This window comes from Xiphophorus hellerii, chromosome 2 (genome assembly GCF_003331165.1).
Source record: "Xiphophorus hellerii strain 12219 chromosome 2, Xiphophorus_hellerii-4.1, whole genome shotgun sequence".
Lineage (NCBI taxonomy): Eukaryota > Metazoa > Chordata > Actinopteri > Cyprinodontiformes > Poeciliidae > Xiphophorus > Xiphophorus hellerii.
In genome coordinates, this window is record NC_045673.1 from 4,585,227 (window position 1) to 4,604,012 (window position 18,786).

Consider the following 18,786-nt stretch of genomic DNA (forward strand, 5'->3'; position numbering starts at 1 on the left):
TTAATCCTTCTTGGCTCTTAAGCACCCCTTACTAAAACAAACATTTACTGATTTTTTTATTTTTTTTTAAGTCATGAATGCTGTTGTAGAATTAACAACTTTTTAGGGATATTAAGGAATGTTTACATGCAAAAACTGTATTTAGATATTTTAGAAATGTCCCACTTCACATTGGGAGATTTTAACCGATGCCTAAATGCCAGCGATGCATTCAGCGGTAGACTAACCTAAAGAAATAACATTTAAATAAAGTTTTGATCCTCTTCAGACTGAGTCAGCTTGGTTCAGCTGCAGAACAAAAAAATGAGACGTTAGACCCTCATACATGTTTGATGGTAAATTAAATCCTTTTCTTCGTTGGAGACATGAATCTTCTGTTGATTTCATGAGTATTCTGAGTTTGATGACTGATATTTTGCAGAATAAGCTCATGGTTTGTTGATGAATAAAAAGGTTGACAATTTTTAACCGATCCGTTCTATGAAGCCACTCTTGACCTTTTTAAATAAACTGTTACTAACTTGTAATATTATTCCTGGGAGCGACGCCATCATGAAACCAAACAAGTTAAATGTTTTAACTTGAGCTTTCCTTAAGGTTCAGACTAAATCCACCCCACGCAGCTGAACCTCGGTGTGTGTTTTCAGTTTCTAACGCTGTGACCTCCTGCAGGTGATGCAGATGAAGCTGCACATCGTGGGTCTCGTGGCTCAGAGAGGACAGTTCTCAAAGACGTCGGCCTCCGTGGTTTTAGATGGTCTGGTGGATAAAATCGGAGACGTGAAGTGCGGCGGGAACGCCAAGTCGGCTCTGACTGCGATCGGAGAGACGTGCTCATTGCCGTGGACAGCAGAGCAGGTGAACCCGGTAAACGTCAGCGAAGCCAACAGGACTGACTGTGCGATTTTAACACGGTTTGTTCGCACGTCAGGTCGTCTCCTTGGTGTTTGCACAGAAGAACCCCAAAAACCAGGCGGAGACGCTCAATTGGCTGGCGAACGCCATGAAAGAGTTTGGATTTGCTGGGTAGGTTTTCCTCAGACGCAACAACGATCCTAGTTAAATCTTTCCAGATGAAGTAAATGCATCTTTTTCTTGTATTTTTAATATACATAAAAGGCTTAAATTAAAAATCTGCAGAATGTGCCCATTTTTTTTTATCCAATTAATCACCAGAATAATCAATTAGTCAGTAACTAATCATTTAATTGCAGCTCCAGCTGGAAATTGATATTAAAACTACACACACATGTAAAATGCTAAAGTAACTTGACAAAATTTAATCCCTGTAATGAAAGAAAGTGATTTAAAAGCTGAGATGTTATTATGATGGTGTAATATTAACCCTTTCCTCCCTGCTCTGCAGCATCAACGTGAAAGGCTTCATCAACAACGTGAAGACGGCTCTGGGCGCGACGAACCCCGCCGTGCGGACGGCAGCCATCACCCTGCTGGGAGTCATGTACCTGTACATGGGCCAGCCGCTGCGCATGTTCTTCGAAGACGAGAAGCCGGCTCTCCTCGCACAGATAGATGCAGAGTTCGAGAAGGTACCAGACCGTCAGACGTGACCCGAACCCCGATCAGAACCACGCAGGAGACTCGGGTTTTCCACCGCCATCCGAACAGTAACGACAGAAAACGGTTCTCTCCCTCACAGATGCAGGGTCAGTCGCCTCCGGCTCCGATCAGAGCCGCCAAGAAGATGGCGGCGACGGCAGAGGAAGATGGAGACGAGGGGGCGGAGCAGGATGAAGATGGAGGAGCGGGGCAGGACATCATGGACCTGCTGCCCCGAACTGATATCGGGTAAGTTCTGCAACTCCATAATGAAATGGGTGAAAAACTAACTTCAAACTAAAATAATAAAGTTAGACTAGAAATGTGCATAAAGAGCAAAAACTCGGCAACATGACAAAAAATACCCAGAATTACCTTTTCTGAGGTTTTGCCACCTGTAATCACAGTGGGAATTATGGTTGGACACATACAGCAGCTAAAAATGTATTTCTGCTCCAGTTCTGACCAGCATTATCACTAAACCAATGTCTCTAGAATAGATGGCAGAACACAAGTTATTGCAACAAACTCGAGGCATCAGATTGGCACGAATTTGACACAAGAAGAAAAATGCTACAAAAAAACAGGAACATTTCCTACCTGAGAAACTTTATGCTCACAAACAACTGCAATCTCCCTCTTGCTTTACTGTCTTTATTTCCTGTTATGTGTAGCCGCTATAAACTGTGCTGTAGCCCATCAGATTTTTCTTTAAATCAGAATTATCAATCAAATCACGTTTGGTTCTGAAAAGTATGCCTTGACATCACTTTGCTGGCTTGAAAAACGATGGGAGGTACGTTTGTAACTTCTTTGTTTTGTTCCTAAATTATTTCAAAATTTTTTACTTTCAATATAAGATTTTATTTCTTGCATTAAAACCAAAAATTTTCTTTGGATTTTTGCAACTTAAAGTGAAAAATGCTTCCTTTAAAAAAAAAAAAAGACCAAGGTCAAAATAGTATTTTATTGATGGTAGCAATCTCTAGAAATGGTATTACAAAGTTTGTTCTTTTCTTCTTTTTTCCGGAAAAGTGTATGAATATTTTTATCAATGTGTGAACAACACTTCAGTCTCTTCAGTCAGGAACCAGTTTTATTGTTTGAGATCTACAGGATTATTTTCAGGAGCAGCTAAGTTCATGAATTTTGCTAAAGGCCTTTTTTTTTTTTTCCTTTGTTCCAATTCATTTTTAAAGTGACAAGATCACATCCGACCTGGTGTCTAAAATTGGAGACAAGAACTGGAAGATCAGGAAGGAGGGTCTGGATGAGGCTGCGGCCGTCATCTCTGAGGCCAAATTCATCACGGCCAACATCGGGGAGCTTCCTCTGGCGCTGAAAGGGCGACTCACCGACTCCAACAAGATCCTGGTAAGCTGGACTGTTCTGAGTTTGGCCTCTGGGTTAAACGTTATGACTGTAGCGATGACCGTCCTGTTTGTGGTCTGCAGGTCCAACAGACTCTGAGTATTCTGCAGCAGCTGGCTACAGCCATGGGACCCGGACTCAAGCAGCATGTGAAAGCTCTGGGGTTCCCTGTTATCACTGTTCTGGGAGACAGCAAGGTACTCCACCTCCAACCTCAACTCCAATAGTTTAAACAGAATCTCCATGACGGAATGCCTCATGTCCTGTCAGCAGTTATAATTTGTCTGAGTTATATCTGTCCATCTGCAGGTGAACCTGAGAACGGCTGCCATGGCAACCCTGCAGGCCTGGGTGGAGCAGACTGGGATGAAGGACTGGCTGGAGGGAGAGGATCTGTCCGAGGAGCTGAAGAGGGAGAATCCCTTCCTGCGTCAGGAGGTGCTCCGACTCCTCCGCTGCTCCTCCTCACGGTGGGGATGATGAAGATCAGACTCTAACCCGCTCTTCATCCTCAGGTTCTTGGCTGGCTGGCAGAGAAGCTGCCGACTCTCAGGTCGGTCCCCGGGGACCTGATGGTGTGCGTCCCGCAGCTGTTCACCTGCCTGGAGGACCGGAACGCCGACGTGAGGAAGAAAGCTCAGGACGCCCTGCCCGCCTTCATGATGCACCTGGGCTACGACAAGATGAACAAAGCCACAGGAAAACTCAAAGTACAGAGCCGTCAGCGAGGTGGTCCCAGTGTTTGATTGAGACTGTTGGTTCCAACTTGGTTTGTTTCTCTCTCCTCAGCCTGCCTCTAAGGATCAGGTGGTAGCCATGTTGGAAAAGGCCAGAGCAGTGATGCCGGCTAAACCTGCGGCGCCGACCAAAACAGGAGGAAAAGGTTCTGCAGAGCAGAGCAGAGCTCCTTCAGGTGAGCTCACAGGCATTCAAGGATAATTTGGGACAAACCAAACTTAAACAAGATTTAGATCATTCAGATGTTTGCTTGTTGTATGTGCAGCTTCCAGGGCCAGCGAGGATTTCACTGATAAACCTGAAGCCAAGAAAGTCAGAGGAGGAGCTGCCAAGAAGGTACATCTGTTTGGATCAGGGCTGCAGCTAATTATTATTTTAGTAATTGATTTAATGAGATTTTAAAAAATTGCCACATTCTGCAAATTTTTCAATTAACTACATAAACAAATCTATTCCTTTTTTGGATAGGAAAATGTATATTTTGTTGCCTAAAATACAATAACAGCAAATTATTTTAGTGGATGTTTGATCATTTGTAACAAAGGATGCAGCTGAAAATACTTCAAATATCAACATGTGAAAAGTTTGGCTCCTTCTGCTTAACATCAGTATAATGGAGGGTTTGTTTTTCTCCCCATTAACTTATAATTAGAAAAAGGTGCTTAATTGAAAGAGTGTTGTTGTTTTTTTTGTGTACAAAATATGAACTGAGTGAAGCTTTAATCTGTTTATATTCTCTACCCTGAACTCAAGATTTTCTATTCTTGAGTCTTCTATTCCAAATGTATATATTTTTGTAAAGTTTTAGCTTAATTACAGCTGAATATTTCAAGAAACTGGCCGTTTTTGAGTCTGTATACTCCAATCAATGATTAATCGATTACTAAATTAGTTGACGATTATTTCAGTAATGGATTAATTAATTCCAGATAAGATGAATTACTTTTTAAAGTAATCATCCAATTAATAAAAAATGTTTTCTCATTTATTTATTTGATAAAAGAACAGAGTCTCTTCAGTCCTTTTCATTAGTCTTTAAGTTTTGAATATTTAGTCACTTTCTTTTTTTTTTTGCCCTCCTCCCCTCATGTTATTTGTTTTGGTCGTGTTCCCTCCCATGAAGTTTGTTTTGTGACGTTTTTATTTATTTTCACTCACCCAGCCTCCCTCTCCCACGGAGGAAGCTCCTCCTCCCTCCAAGGAGAAGGAGTGTAATGGCAGCAAAAAGCCGCCCGTCAAAGGGAAGGCTGCTGCTGCTGGCGGCCAACAGGTAGTAGAATGCGGGCGTCTGGATCATCCCACTCTTTCCTGAATGCTGTCGGCTTGGCAGATAGTTAACCTCCGCCTGGCTTCTCTCAGTCTAACGCTGCGTCTTCAGTCACTAACGCAGCCTCAGAGCGTTCACTCAGCTGTGGAAACGACAAACCTCGTGTGACGGCTTTCTAGTATTAATGTCTCTGTTAACCTGCACAGAAATCTTTCCACCATAACTCTCCTGGTAGCTCTGGTTTCTTCTTTCCCTCACTTTTCTGTCCAGTTCTCATTAAAACTTTGTTTTAGAAAACTTCTCGCTTCTGTTCGCTCACTGCTTCTGTCCGTTTGCGTCAATCAGGGTGCAGCTGGTAAGAAACCCGCCACCAAAGGCCTGAAGGATGATGAGGATAAGTCTGGGCCGATCTTTGTCTTGGTCCCCAACGCCAAGGAGCAGAGGATGAAAGAGGAGAAGCAGCTGAAGGTATCTACAGCTGCTGACTTTTTGTAATTTATCAATGTTTTTAGGAAGCAAACCTTCTTTTTATATAAATTCAAATTACAAAACAGGAGCAGCTGAGTGTTTGTAAACAAAATGTTTAAATCCAACCAGTCGAGTGTTTGCATGACTAAAATCAGCTAACCTTAGTGAAAATATTAATTTACCTTTAGTAGGATTAACACAATATGCATATCTCAGACGTAGCTAATGCTGCCATCAGGCTTTCTATTCCTGGAATGACAGATGTTGTTAAAAGTAATTAAGAAAACCTTGTTGGAAATGTATCTTTTTAAATATATTTTTTTCCAGTTGATGGGTAAATTACTCATTATCCGGTGACTGTTTATCCTATCATTATTGCAATATTTACCATAAATATCAAATATTACGTCTTTACTTAAATCTCTGCTTTGGCAACCGAGAGAAAATCATTTAAAATTCTTTTTCTGTGGTTTTTGACTCGTTCTGATTATATTTTAGTTTTCCTTTTGAGTTGGTACTTAAAACGTTTTGCTTAAAACACGTTTGTTCGTCATCTGGTGGGTAGAGAATCCAGAAATTTTACTCGAGTAGTAATGGTGATACTTTATAATAAAATTACTAAAAAGTTATAAGTACAGTTTAGTAAAAGTACTCACCCTGAACCTCAAGAGGGATTCAAGTAAAATTAAGTAGTTGCCACCAAAATCTGTAAACTTTCTGAACCAGAAAGTTTAGGGTAGCACATTTAGCTCAAGTCTTTAGTCAAGAGTTGGGAATTCTGGGTAACTTGAGTCTCAGGTTAGCCCCGCCAGGTGGTCTGACTGAAATCAGTGACGATCTAACGCTGAACCTCTGGGCTCCAGATTCTGAAGTGGAACTTCATCACCCCTCGGGACGAATACGTGGAGCAGCTGAAAACTCAGATGGCCGCCTGTTTCGCCAAGTGGCTGCTGGATGAGATGTTTCACTTCGACTTTCAGCGACAAGTGAAGGCCATCGGGGTCATGATCGAGGTAGGAGGCTGCCGGAGCCATGGCTGCTGTGAACCGGGTTCTGACCACCAGGTTCTGTTTCTAACTGATGGTCTGTCTCTGGCTGACAGAGGCTGAACAGCGAGAGCGAAGCGACCATCAGCTGCCTGGACCTGATCCTCAAGTGGATCACTCTCCGCTTCTTTGAAACCAACACCACCATCCTGATGAAAGTGCTGGAGTATCTGAAGCTGCTGTTCACTATGCTGAACAGGGAGAACTACCACCTGACGGAGTATGAAGCCAACTCCTTCGTCCCCTACCTCATACTGAAGGTACACACACACACACACACCATCATTCAGGGGTTTAATGAACAGGGTAAATATTGGCATGTAAATTCATAACACCTGGAATATATTAGCAGACAATTGTTGCGCTCCACAGTCCTTTGTGATATGAGTTTTCCTCTCACTGATATTCTGATCCATCCATTTCCTTACACCCTTTTCCTTAGTGGGGACGGGTGCTGGTGCCCATCTCCAGCGAGACATTTTGGGCGAGAGGCGGGGTCACCCTGGACGGGTCGCCAGTCCATTCGCATATTCTGATTATATTCTCGCTTGTTTGTAGTTTTTGTGCTCATGGTTGCCGTTAACGGCTCAGCTTGCCATTTAGAGTGAGATGATCATTGCTTTCCTTCAGGTCGGAGAGTCGAAGGATGTGGTTCGTAAAGATGTCCGGGTCATCCTTGGCATGCTGTGCAAAGTTTATCCTGCTTCCAAGCTCTTCCCTTTCCTCATGGAGGGAACCAAGTCCAAGAACTCCAAGCAGAGAGCTGGTAGGATAGTCCAAGTAGAGATTTTCCAAAAATTCAATCTGTACAGATCGCCTTGACATAAACATGAAGCACAAGTCAGCCTACCTTTAGTTATGTTTGCTCCTTCATGCTGAATGTTTTTGGTTTCCTCAGAGTGTTTGGAGGAGTTGGGCTGTCTGATTGAGGGCTACGGGATGAACGTGTGCCAGCCGACTCCGGCCAAATCCCTGAAGGAAATCGCCGTCCACATCGGAGACAGAGACACGTCCGTCCGAAACGCTGCCCTGAACACGGTGGTGGCCGTCTACAACGTCTGCGGGGAACAGGTCTACAAACTCATCGGAAATGTAAGAAAAAGAAAAACAACCAAAGTTTTTAGCTGGAAATTCCCTCCGCAAAATCAGAGACTCATTTTATTTGGATTTTTTCCAGCTGTCAGAGAAAGACATGAGCATGCTGGAGGAGCGGATCAAGCGATCGGCGAAGAAGACGCCTGCGGCTCCGGCGAAGCAGAGCACCGCCGAGAAGACGCAGCGGGAACAGCCGACGAACCCCAACGCTACCTTCCTCCGCAAGCCAGCACAGGAAGACCCCGGAAAGCTCAAGTAGGTCCCCGCTTTTTACTGGAAACCAGTAAAACAAGCTCCAGTTATGAACGAAAATATAAAGTTTAAGATGCTTTACAAACTGTTGCACACTGACATGAATCAGTTCAAAATAACAGACCACAAAATTATCAATCTTATCAAATTTCTTCCTTTAACTAGTAGAAACTGAGTAAATATATGGACCACAGCAGTTTTTTTCATATTTATCATACATTCATATCACAATAGTGTTTAAATTATTATTGAAGCTACTCAATATGGACTCCGTCTAGGGGAAAACAAGGCAAAGTAAAAGTTTCCTTAAATAGATCAATCTGTCCACTGTCGCCCCCTGCAGGTTTGTTTTTGCAGAGCAGTTAGCAGTGAATTAAGTTTCTCATAATTCACTCTAGTGGTAATTTATAAACTTATTGACAGCGACATGGTAAAGGGTTGCCAAGTGTCGGGAGAAACTAAAACATTATATTGACATTTAATAAAGGAACAAACCCTGTTTAACACAAAGTGTCGTAACTTCTCTGCTTTTATCATTTAAATCCAGATTCAGTGTTTTAAGGCCTTAAAGTTTGCATATTTTATGTTGGAGGTGAATTATTGACATTATACAGCTCTGGAAAAAATTAAGAGAAATTAAAATGATCAGTTTCTGGTTTTACTTTTCACAGGTATGTTAGAATAAAATGAGCATTGTGTTTTTTTATTCTATGAACTACTGACAACATGGGTCTGAAACTCCAAACAAAAATTTAGTATTTATTTGCAGAAATTGAGAAATGGCCAAAATAATGAAAAAGATGCAGAGCTTTCAGACCTCGAATAATGCAAAGAAAACGAGTTCATGTTAATTTAGAAACAACAACACTAATGTTTTAACTCAGGAAGAGTTCAGAAATCAATATTTGGTGGAATAACCAGGAGGTTTTCAGTGGTCTCATTCATTCATTTTTTCAGAGCTGTATATTTTTTTCTATTTTGCGATCTCTAGTCTTTGCAACCTAAAACTAGAAATTAAAGTATTTAAGAGATGATGGTTAGAACTAAGTGATAAAGAGCCCGACTTTCTTGTTGCGTCCTTCATAAATATATCCATGTGTTTCTCTCTGATGTCTGTTTAAATGTTTGTGTGTGAGACTTTCTGACCTTTCCGGCCGTTTTCTCACCAGCATGCTGACCGTTCCTCTTTTACCCGTCTGTGTTTAAATGTTTGCCAACATCTGATCTGTCCTCGTCCTCATCCTGGTTTCTGAGCCGCTGCATGCTGGGTTGCTCTCGCAGTCACACATCAGTTCAGTGAGTCTGTGAAACCAGCCTGCTTCTGGTCGTTTCTGTCTCCTAACCCTTCATCTTTCTTCCTGTGTGATCTGCTCCGCCTGCCTTCCTTTCCGGAGCAGAATAATGTATCGCACGTATAGGATGTGAGTACAACTCCTCCTCCTCCTCCTGTTTTCTGTGTCGTCCCTGTAAATTCACCCTAATGCTCGTCATAAACCAGCCCAACAACCAAAACCCTGCTGTGGCTTTGAGTCCTGGTGAAGCACTGCACTAACTCAGCTCTCACTTTCACTCATTCCTCCTCCTCCTCACTTTCCTGTTTGTGTTTGAGAGTACCTGAGAATCGGATCAGACCGGCTGCTTGGCGTCCAATCAGCCGCTGAGTTGAGGGTGGAGATTATTCCCAGTGGGTTTGTTGTGATTCTGGTTTCTCTGAGTGTCTATAAAGCAGCAAAAGTGGAAAACAATGTTAATTCTTACTAATGGATCATTTGATCCAGATTCTGCAGGCTGTTTGCAAACATTTTTTTCAGCATTTTTCATCAAATTAGATGAAGATGTGAAGGAAATATTGATTCAGGAGGATTAATTTTGCTCCTTCGCAGCCATAATGTTTACTATTAGTGACTGTCAAACAAAGCCGCTGAGCACCTGAATAGGTGAATCACTATTGACGCGCCAGCTGATCAAAACTTAAATCCAAGTTAAGATGATTTTATTTTCCTCAATATCATCAAAAAAAATCCAAGGCAGAACATCAGTGGATAACAGACATCCGTGTCCAAAAGCAGCATTAAAAACGGATTCGCATGTTTTAAACTGTGAACAAAGATAACAAGACATTCAAGCTTAAAGCGGTCAGCAAAAAGTAGATCCCCCCATCACCCACTCACTAAAGTCACCAGGTGAGCAACAGGTGGTCTACCATCACCACTAACACCAGGTGATCCAGCGCTACGCCTACCCACAACACTTAACTCCATCTGCAACGTTGAGCCGGGTTCCTCGGCCGGGATGTTGGGAGGAGTTTATCTTATCGGCTGCCTGATTTTAGAAACGTCAGTAGCAAAATGAAAACCTGAACCTGATGCTTTCATAAGTTTTAGAACCATTTGTGGCACCCGACATCAATTCAAGAAGCCCAGGCATCTCAATCAGACGGATGCCGTTTCGAATTTTGAACGTTGAATTTTTAAACGTTTTTGTCTTGCATTAGTAATATTTGTTCTTTTCTGTTGCTTTTTGCTTTTTCAGTTTTTTCTTTTCTTTTTTTTTTTTTTATAAATATGTGGCTCTTATTTTTGCTGTGAGACAAACATCCTGCAACATCGACTAAAATACCAGATATGGGTGGATTTATTCATTACAGTTGGGAAAACACAACTTCTTTGTTTTCCCAAAATGAAAACAAAATGTTTTCATTTTGTCTTAAATGTCTTAATTTAAACTTTTAAATTTAAAACATTTTTCATAAAAAAAAAAAAAAAAAGATTTTTAAATGTAATTTTAAAAAAATTAATTGGAGAAATAATTAGAAAACTGCATTTTTTTTTGTTTTTAAGCTATGAAAAATATCTATGGGAATCTGATTCCATTGTTTCATTGAAATATTGCTTGTTTAAATTTATTGCTGAAGAGAAAAAAGTATAAATCACAATAATTTTTTTGATCTTTAATCATAAATACCCTCCAGTCTCTGAGCTGCGCCTGAACAGACTCTGATGTCAAAGACCACATGTAACAACTACTGACTTGGCATATCAATTACTCTACTTGTTTTATGAAAGTTGAGATAAAAACTGGAAACTCCTGAAGTCATTTAATTTCATCTAATGCCCTAAACTCGTTTGGGTTTTTGCCCTTTAACTTTGTGCAAAACGGCGTCATTAACGTCCCGTTTCACCTCCTTCACCCTCTGGTTCTGTTCATCACTGTTATCCTTCACTTCCTGTGTTTAGATGAGCTAAAAGGTTTAAATGGTTCGTCTCAAGCAAACGACGCTCATGATGGTCTGTTGTGCTGCAGATCGTCACTTTGTCAAAAAAAAAAAAAAGACAAGACAGAATCATTTTGAATAGATTTGAGTTTAGATTTTTATGACGGATTGTCCTTAATCTAGAAAACGCTTCACAGCTGCTTGTATCCATGTTCCCTCTGTGGTCTCTGTAGCTCATGAACTCCTGTGATCGGTTCGGCCATGTTGTTTTGTGAGGTCAGTGCTGCGAAGCTCCAGTTCAGACGGACCGACCCAACCTCAACCTCGGCATCAACAACGACCTTTCTAACTAAATTCAACATGAAATGTGACTTTTAAAATGTGTAAAATTTATGGTTTCCACTCAGACTTGAAGTGGGTAAAATTTCCAGAAAAGGAAATTTAAAGTTTTAGAAAGAGAGACATGCTTTGATGCTCTTACAGCTTCGCTGTCGTCGTGGCTGTCATTACAAATGCACCGATATCCCACTAATGTCAAAAAACACTTTAGCAATCGCAGTGTTTCTACTGAATAAGAATCACAATTAAAATCACATGAATAAGTTTGTTTACCCTCCAAGTCATTAACAAAACATGGTTCCATAATCCTCCTGCCACTTCCTGTCTTCGTTGCCTTTTCTGCCTGTTGTAGCATCTGGTTGATCACTTTCACTCGTGTGAAGTGAAAAAAGTTTTTTTTATTGTTTTTTTTATGCGGCAGACAAAAACGCTTCATTCTAGCTCAACAAATCTGTTTTTATAAATTGGCACGTTTGCATTAAACTAATTTGTTTTAGGAATTTCAATTTGTGCACCGTTTGGGATCATTTATGTCAAATATTGCCCAATTCTGTTCATCTTGGATGCCAGAACTGTAAATATCTGAGGTGACTCAGTATGGAAGTCCAGACTGGAGCTAGAAGCACTGATCTCTACCCAGTAGAACTGACTGGTTTCTCTGCTGTCCGTCCAGTCAGTCCCGGCAGAACGCGTACAGCGACCATCCCTCCATCCCCAAAGAGTTCCAGCTGGACCTGGACATGATAGAGCAGGACCAGCGGAGCGTGTGTGAGCTGCCGGACCTGGTCCAGCACCAGCTGGACGAGCTGCTGGAGCCCGTCATGATCCCGGAACCGAAGTAAACGCACCGCCGTCCCCGAACGGAACCGGTCTGACTCCGGTCAACCAGAAACGGCCTTAACGTTCCTGTGTTTCCCTCCAAGAATCCGCTCCATCTCTCCACACTTTGACGACCTTCACAGCAGCACCGCCTCCACCATCAACTTCGTCATCTCTCAGGTGGCGAGCGGCGACATCGGCACCAGCATCCAGGCGCTGGCTCAGGTCCGGTCCACTTCCACAAACCGCACTACATCACTTCTTTCTTCCACATCTCTTTGAAAACTTCATGGTGAAATTCAGGCTTTTATTCTGAAAAATAAGCACAAACCACTAGCACTGAGACGATAAAGTGACTATTGAAATAAACCAATATAGTAATCGATTAATTAACTAAAAGAACACAGAGCAGTAATTAAGCCAAGATGGTAGAAAATCGGTATAGTTTGCAGATGAGTTGAAAAATAAAAATAACTTCTTTTATCTGTTAATATTTTCTACCCAGAACTCAACTGGCTTCTCTTGGTTCAAATTCTGTACAAAACAATCTCCCATTTAGCACATTCTGCTGTCTAATTGTTAACTAATCAAAAAATAATCAGCTGATCAACCCTACACTGTATTGATAAGTTAACCAAAAATAGTTGATTGATGGATGTATTTTAAATTTTTATTTTTGCTGCAAATGATTCACTGAAGGAATCTTGTTTCATTTAGGAAATAAAATGTTTATTTCCTATTTAAAAAGGAATTGGATTATTTGTTGATTTGCATCTTCCAATGTATTTCTAATATTGTATATAGATCTAAGTGGTTACATTTAAAATCTGAGAATCTGCCTATTTATTTTTTCACCTGATTTAGTCATCAAAAATAATCAAAAGAATAATCTATTACTAAAATAATAATCAGTTGCAGCCTATATAAACAATTTATACTTCTGGAAGAATTGGTGTGAAATTTTATAAATTTTATAAATAAAATTCTGGAAAAGTGTTGGTAGTAAATGTTTCAGTCTTACTCTAAACATTCAACATTTAGAGTAACATTCTTCCAACTCCAAGATGTACTGTTGAATAATTGTGAATCTATTTGCAGCCATTTTAATTTACCTGAGTAAAGGTTGTTTTGGGGGCGTGGCCAGCAGCAGCTTATCGGGATTTAAAGTGACAGAACCCTAAAACGACTCATTCTGAAAGGAGCTGAAAATGGTCAGAGCAGATCAGACTAAAAATTAAAAGATGCAAAAAATTAAAAGATGTTGAATATTATTAGAGAATTATTTAGTCCTGAGCAGTATTCACTGAATGCAGAGACAGCTATTTATTCATATCTTAAGTTTATTCATGAGTTTTTTTTAATTCATTCTTCTGCCTTTGAGGACATTTATGATCTTGATGTGGCCCAAAATGAAAATGAGTTTGACCTTCCTCGTGACCTTCTCCTCTCAGATTGACGAAGTTCTGCGTCAGGAGGACAAGGCCGATGTCATGTCGGGTCACATCGACCAGCTACTCATCGCCACCATCATGCAGCTGCGCCTCATCAACAGCACGCACCTCGCAGACGACCGCGTGGACAAGAAGGACCTCATCAAACTGTACAGCTGCATCATGGGAAACATGATGTCTGTGAGTGAGCGCACAGAGTGACGCCCTGCGGCTCAATGACCCGCAGGTGGCCTCTGACCCCTTTCTCCTCCCCTCAGCTGTTCTCCATGGAGACGCTGGCCCGCGAGGCGTCGATTGGCGTGCTGAAGGACCTGATGCACAGCCTGATCACGCTGATGCTGGACAGCCGAGTGGAGGACGTGGAGGACGGGACGCAGGTCATTCGCTCAGTCAACCTGCTGGTGATCCGAGTTCTGGAGCACTCGGACCAGACCAACATATTCAGGTCGGTAGAAACGGATCTGTCTCTCTGACTAGGTCAGAACTCTGCAGCCTTTACATTTTATATCTCTCTGTGTGTGTGTGAGCGTGCTGCTTCTAAGAACCACCCAGCTCTTATTGGCAATAAGTTCATGTTTTTTGGTGTCTGGAAAATGAACCATTTCAAAAACCTCCTAAATGTGACAGACAACGGGCGCTGCAACGTTACCTGGCAACCAAGCTGAGCTCCAGCACGTTTGGTCACCTGGTTTTACTGCTGTGTGCACTGTACAATGGCTGCTGGAAAAGACAAGTGCTTTATTGTTGACTTACCGTCCAGAAACCACTTTCTTGTTTGTTGTTCAGGAGGCTCCACTTCTGCTTTTCAAAGATGTACGGTTGTATAATTGTGCATCTGTTTGTTCACGTGCGAGTGTAAACATTGAGTTGAGGGCGTGATTTCAAAGAGACAGAACCATAAAATAGCTCAACTCTCGTTATCTAAGTGATTTTGTGCAAAAATGTAATGAAAATGTTTTGTATAGACCTTTCCTAAACTGGTCAGGGCGGCATGATGGATCACCTTTAAGGTATAGTTTGTGTTTGGACTATTAATGGGGAGTTATAAACGTTTTTAGTGGAGTTTGAGGAGTATGCATATTTTAGCTCTTTGTGATACCGGGGCTCGACTGGACTTGGGTTTAGCCGAAGTTAAGAGCCACTAAAGGTCCAAACCCATTACAGCGAGTTGCAAACCTCCAGTTTGACCCGTTTCTTCCTGTTTCCACAGCGCTCTACTGGTTCTGCTTCAGGACACGCTGGTCTCCAACGCCGGGTCTCTTAAAGTCTCTGAACTGGTGATGAAGGTGAGCGCCGGTACCGCTGCAGACCTGGCTCAGTCAGTCCGGTCTGCTCTAACCGTTTATCCTCTTCAGTGTCTGTGGAGGATGATCCGCTTCCTGCCAGAGAATATCAACAGCCTGAACCTGGACCGGATCCTGCTGGACGTCCACAACTTCATGAAGGTTTTCCCGAAAGAGAAACTGAAGCAGCTGAAGACGGACGTTCCTCACCGGACCCTGAAGACCCTCTGCCACACGCTCTGCAAGCTCACCGGGGTCAAGGTAACCAGAGGTCACAGACCCGGGGGGAGACGTGTTATTCCTGCAGGTGTCGTTTTGGTCATTCTTGACGTGTTTCTGGGCAGATTCTGGACCACCTGTCCATGATAGAAAATCGGAACGAGTCGGAGTTGGAGGCCTACCTGAGGCGAGTTGTCAAGCACTCGGGAAACCTGTCGGGAACGAAGAGCGACCGCGGCAACGAGAAGAGCGCCCTCGGGATGGTGAGCGACAAACTTCAGAGGCAGTCAGAGCTGAAGGCCTGATCCGTCCCTCTGGTCCTCAGATTCTACTTCCTGTTTTCCTCCATTTCTGAAAGTTCTTCTGGACCCACAGATTTAGAAAAGATTCACTAAAGTTGTGAAGTATGAAGAATTTAGCATGAAATGTAAAATAAATACCTTGTGACAGAGCTGGCCGATAAATCAATTTTTGAAGATTTAATTTTTGGATTTTATTTAATGCATTCCCTGGGTTTCCATAGTTCAGTGATGTCGGTGCTCCCAGAGCCGCCATTTTGTTTTACAGCTTTTATTTATTTGGACTTTAAGTCAACTACAATGAAACATCAGGGCCATGCTATGATTTATTTAATTTTTTATTGTGAGAAAGTCAGTTATACTACTACAATAATAATAAAAGAAATTATACTAGGAGACTAAAGTAGCATTTTTATAAGAAATCCTACATGAAAAATAACTTTAAATGAGGAACATTGAACATTTTGTGAAGTCATGTTCTGGTATAGGGTTTAAAGATAATATGTCAATACTTGAGACATGGGAGTTTATTTTAACTAATTTCTGAATATTGATTTAAAAAGTCCTTAACACATTTCTCCAATTTTATAGGTGAAAAAAATCTGTACTTTTTATTATCAACTTAAAACAATCCATTTCTTGCTGAAAAGTTCCTGGGAAGTTAGTTTTGTTATTTCAAGTGTAATGAGATATTTACACTAGAAACTAGACTAAAGTACTTGGTAAGATTTAGTGTTTTAGCAGTGAGACGATATTTGCTGATATTAAAAAACTGGAAGGAACCAGATGTGAGACGTGGAAGGAACCAGATGTGAGACATGGATCCAAACTGAAACCAGCATCAAAGTTTCTTCAATTCAAGAACATTTGATTCGTCCCAAAGGGAAACAAAATGAGGTCGTTACTCGGGTCTTCAGACCCGTCGGTGATGCAGAAAGTATCTCCTGTAACAGTCAGAGTTGCTGCGTATCGGAATAGGCCTCTGATTGAAGACTGTTTCTGTATGACTGTCTCAGTTTCCAGGCAGCAGAGACAATATTCGATTCAGAAATTCTTTATTGATTCCAAAAGGGAATTAAATATTCCTCACTAGCATTTCCTGGATGACATCATCAGTTCAGACATGCTACTTTCTGTAGCATCTCTAATTAAAGATAATTATTCACACTTAATCTTTATTTAATTGAGAAAACAGTTAAAATGTGGGGTTTTAGATCCATTAAACCCAGGATTGACTAGTCCGTAACTCAGGTTCTGGAGATAATTAGGCTTTTAGATTCTGTCCGATTCTGTCTGGACGTTTTACCCTGCAGAGGTTAAAATCTGATGAATAACTGTGATGTCTGCCGTGCTGCAGGACGATCGCATGTCCAAGGCGAAGGTCAGCGACATCCTGTCCGAGATCTTCAAGAAGATCGGCTCCAAGGAGAACACTAAAGAGGTCCGGTTCTGCTCTGGCGCCGCCTCGTTGACCTTTGACTCCAGAGTTGATTGGTTGTTAATCTGAGGAAACCGTTTCCCTCCCAGGGCCTGACCGAGCTCTACGAGTACAAGCAGAAGTACTCTGACGCCGACCTGGAGCCGTTCCTCAGAAACACGTCACAGTTCTTCCAGAGCTACGTGGAGCGAGGCCTGCGGGTCATCGAGTCGGAGCGGGAGGGAAAACCTCGGATCCAGAGCTCCTCAGGTTTTTCTTGGTTTTGGACGTCTGCCAGCCTGGTGTGTGTGTGTGTGTGTGTGTTAACGTCGCTGTGTGTGTTTGCAGTGATTCCTCAGCACAACGTGGAGTCCAGCCTCAGCAGCAGCAACGAAGAGCTGAAACCCGCCGTTTACTACGAAAGGCTGAAGATCCTCCGGCAGAGACAAGGCCTGGAAAACACGACCAGGGTGAGTCCAAACATCCGCCGCCTGGTTCTGGTTCCATGATGCTGCTGGAAAAATTACCCATTTATTAAAAATTTTATAGCATTTTCTTTGAGTTTGGAAAAAGTGGAAATTTAATAGGAAAAAAAACTTGGAAATGACCATTTAAAAATAAATAAATTTATAAGTTTGTTTTTGTTTGTTTTTTTTAACTGTGAAATTGCTCGGTCGCCATGGTAACCGCTCCCCTCTGACGGCGCAGGCTCTCAGCAGCGAGGACGAGCCTCCGCAGCGGCCTGCCATCTCCTCCCTGCTGTCCTCCAAGCCGGCCGTGGCCTCGTCCACCGACATGCTCCACAGCAAGCTGTCGCAGCTGAAGGAGTCCCGGGAGCTGTACCAGCAGGAGCACAACGCGCGCTCCGGATCGCCGACCCGCGCCCGCGCCGCCTCGCCCGCCACCGCCAACCTGGACGACCTGAAGAAGCGTCTGGAGCGGATCAAGAGCAAGCGGCAGTGAGGCGGTTCGTCCGCTACCCATACCCCTTCTCCCCGCTCCCAATGCACGGACAGGAGGAAGGCCGCGGCCTCCTCATCCTCACACGCAGCCTGACTCCGCCCACTGTGCCTGTGTGATGAAAACATTAAAGTAACACATCCAGAAACCCTGCAGCTGCTTCCGGCTGTCTGTGTTATGACGCTGACCTTTCTCTAACCCGTCATCCGGCTGTAAATATCTAATCTACTCCTCACAGCGCCCTCTGCAGGTGGGTTTAGGTCGCATCAGGCTGTAGATAATTCTAGTTCTCATAAGTTCATCTGTTCAGCAGCTGGAGCTGGTTCTGGTTCTGATTCCGGTTCCGACCCGCTCGGCTCTCCTCCTTCGTTGTGGCTTGAAGAGCATGGCATGTCTGTGGCTGTTTTTATGTTGGTGTAAATAGTTTGTTTTAATAAAACTGCAGTTTTCCCTGCATCACCTGTCAGGTGAGCCTGTCTCTCACCTGTTCAGCGACGGGATCAGTGACCCGGTTTTTGTATTTAACTCAGACGTCCAAACTGCAGTCATCTTTGTTGCCGTCATTGTATAATCCATTGTTGAAAACATCAATAAAAGTCTTTTTTTAACAACATTTTATGGCGTTTTTATTCTGTTGAAAAGCTTAATTAAAAGCTCAGACTGTAAAACATTTAAAATCCAGTTAGTTTCTGTTTGCAGCTCTAGAAAATGCTGCAAAATATAAACCAAAGTAATTTTTTTTAATCAGGCTGTCCAGCCTTGGTCTTAAAATCATGTATCTAAAATATAAAAACACATTTTGTCTGTAAATGTTTTACTCAGGTCTCCTGAAGTGGCAGTTTAAATTTTTTTTTTTAAATTTGTATATTTGCAACTTTTAATCTTTATAAAATTTTAGTATATTTTGAGGTTGAAAGAATTTTTTTTACAATATGCCAATATTTTTATCCTATTAATCGATTGGTAAAATAATCATTAGTTGCAGCAC

At 42.2% G+C, this 18,786-nt stretch overlaps 1 protein-coding gene across 4 annotated transcripts in view; it reads left to right on the forward strand.

Annotated features, from left to right (window-relative positions):
• Nucleotides 1-18,411, forward strand: part of ckap5 (cytoskeleton associated protein 5) — a 28,623-nt gene extending 10,212 nt beyond the window's left edge. For 2 of the 4 annotated variants that reach the window (XM_032581048.1, XM_032581055.1), the window contains exons 17-45: nucleotides 673-858; nucleotides 932-1,026; nucleotides 1,367-1,550; nucleotides 1,661-1,809; nucleotides 2,760-2,934; nucleotides 3,015-3,128; nucleotides 3,241-3,369; nucleotides 3,447-3,641; nucleotides 3,721-3,844; nucleotides 3,935-4,005; nucleotides 4,832-4,939; nucleotides 5,282-5,404; nucleotides 6,268-6,417; nucleotides 6,507-6,710; nucleotides 7,081-7,216; nucleotides 7,349-7,542; nucleotides 7,628-7,800; nucleotides 9,195-9,218; nucleotides 12,024-12,188; nucleotides 12,274-12,394; nucleotides 13,621-13,800; nucleotides 13,878-14,065; nucleotides 14,831-14,906; nucleotides 14,976-15,164; nucleotides 15,248-15,385; nucleotides 16,779-16,862; nucleotides 16,949-17,108; nucleotides 17,187-17,308; nucleotides 17,547-18,411. In XM_032581048.1, coding sequence (XP_032436939.1) covers nucleotides 673-858; nucleotides 932-1,026; nucleotides 1,367-1,550; nucleotides 1,661-1,809; nucleotides 2,760-2,934; nucleotides 3,015-3,128; nucleotides 3,241-3,369; nucleotides 3,447-3,641; nucleotides 3,721-3,844; nucleotides 3,935-4,005; nucleotides 4,832-4,939; nucleotides 5,282-5,404; nucleotides 6,268-6,417; nucleotides 6,507-6,710; nucleotides 7,081-7,216; nucleotides 7,349-7,542; nucleotides 7,628-7,800; nucleotides 9,195-9,218; nucleotides 12,024-12,188; nucleotides 12,274-12,394; nucleotides 13,621-13,800; nucleotides 13,878-14,065; nucleotides 14,831-14,906; nucleotides 14,976-15,164; nucleotides 15,248-15,385; nucleotides 16,779-16,862; nucleotides 16,949-17,108; nucleotides 17,187-17,308; nucleotides 17,547-17,801 — 4,212 coding nt within the window. In that variant the 3' untranslated portion in view covers nucleotides 17,802-18,411. The remainder of the gene's footprint in view (nucleotides 1-672; nucleotides 859-931; nucleotides 1,027-1,366; nucleotides 1,551-1,660; nucleotides 1,810-2,759; nucleotides 2,935-3,014; nucleotides 3,129-3,240; nucleotides 3,370-3,446; nucleotides 3,642-3,720; nucleotides 3,845-3,934; nucleotides 4,006-4,831; nucleotides 4,940-5,281; nucleotides 5,405-6,267; nucleotides 6,418-6,506; nucleotides 6,711-7,080; nucleotides 7,217-7,348; nucleotides 7,543-7,627; nucleotides 7,801-9,194; nucleotides 9,219-12,023; nucleotides 12,189-12,273; nucleotides 12,395-13,620; nucleotides 13,801-13,877; nucleotides 14,066-14,830; nucleotides 14,907-14,975; nucleotides 15,165-15,247; nucleotides 15,386-16,778; nucleotides 16,863-16,948; nucleotides 17,109-17,186; nucleotides 17,309-17,546) is intronic. The other 2 variants (XM_032581063.1, XM_032581070.1) reach the window with 2 other exon arrangements.
• Nucleotides 18,412-18,786: the final 375 nt, after the last annotated feature.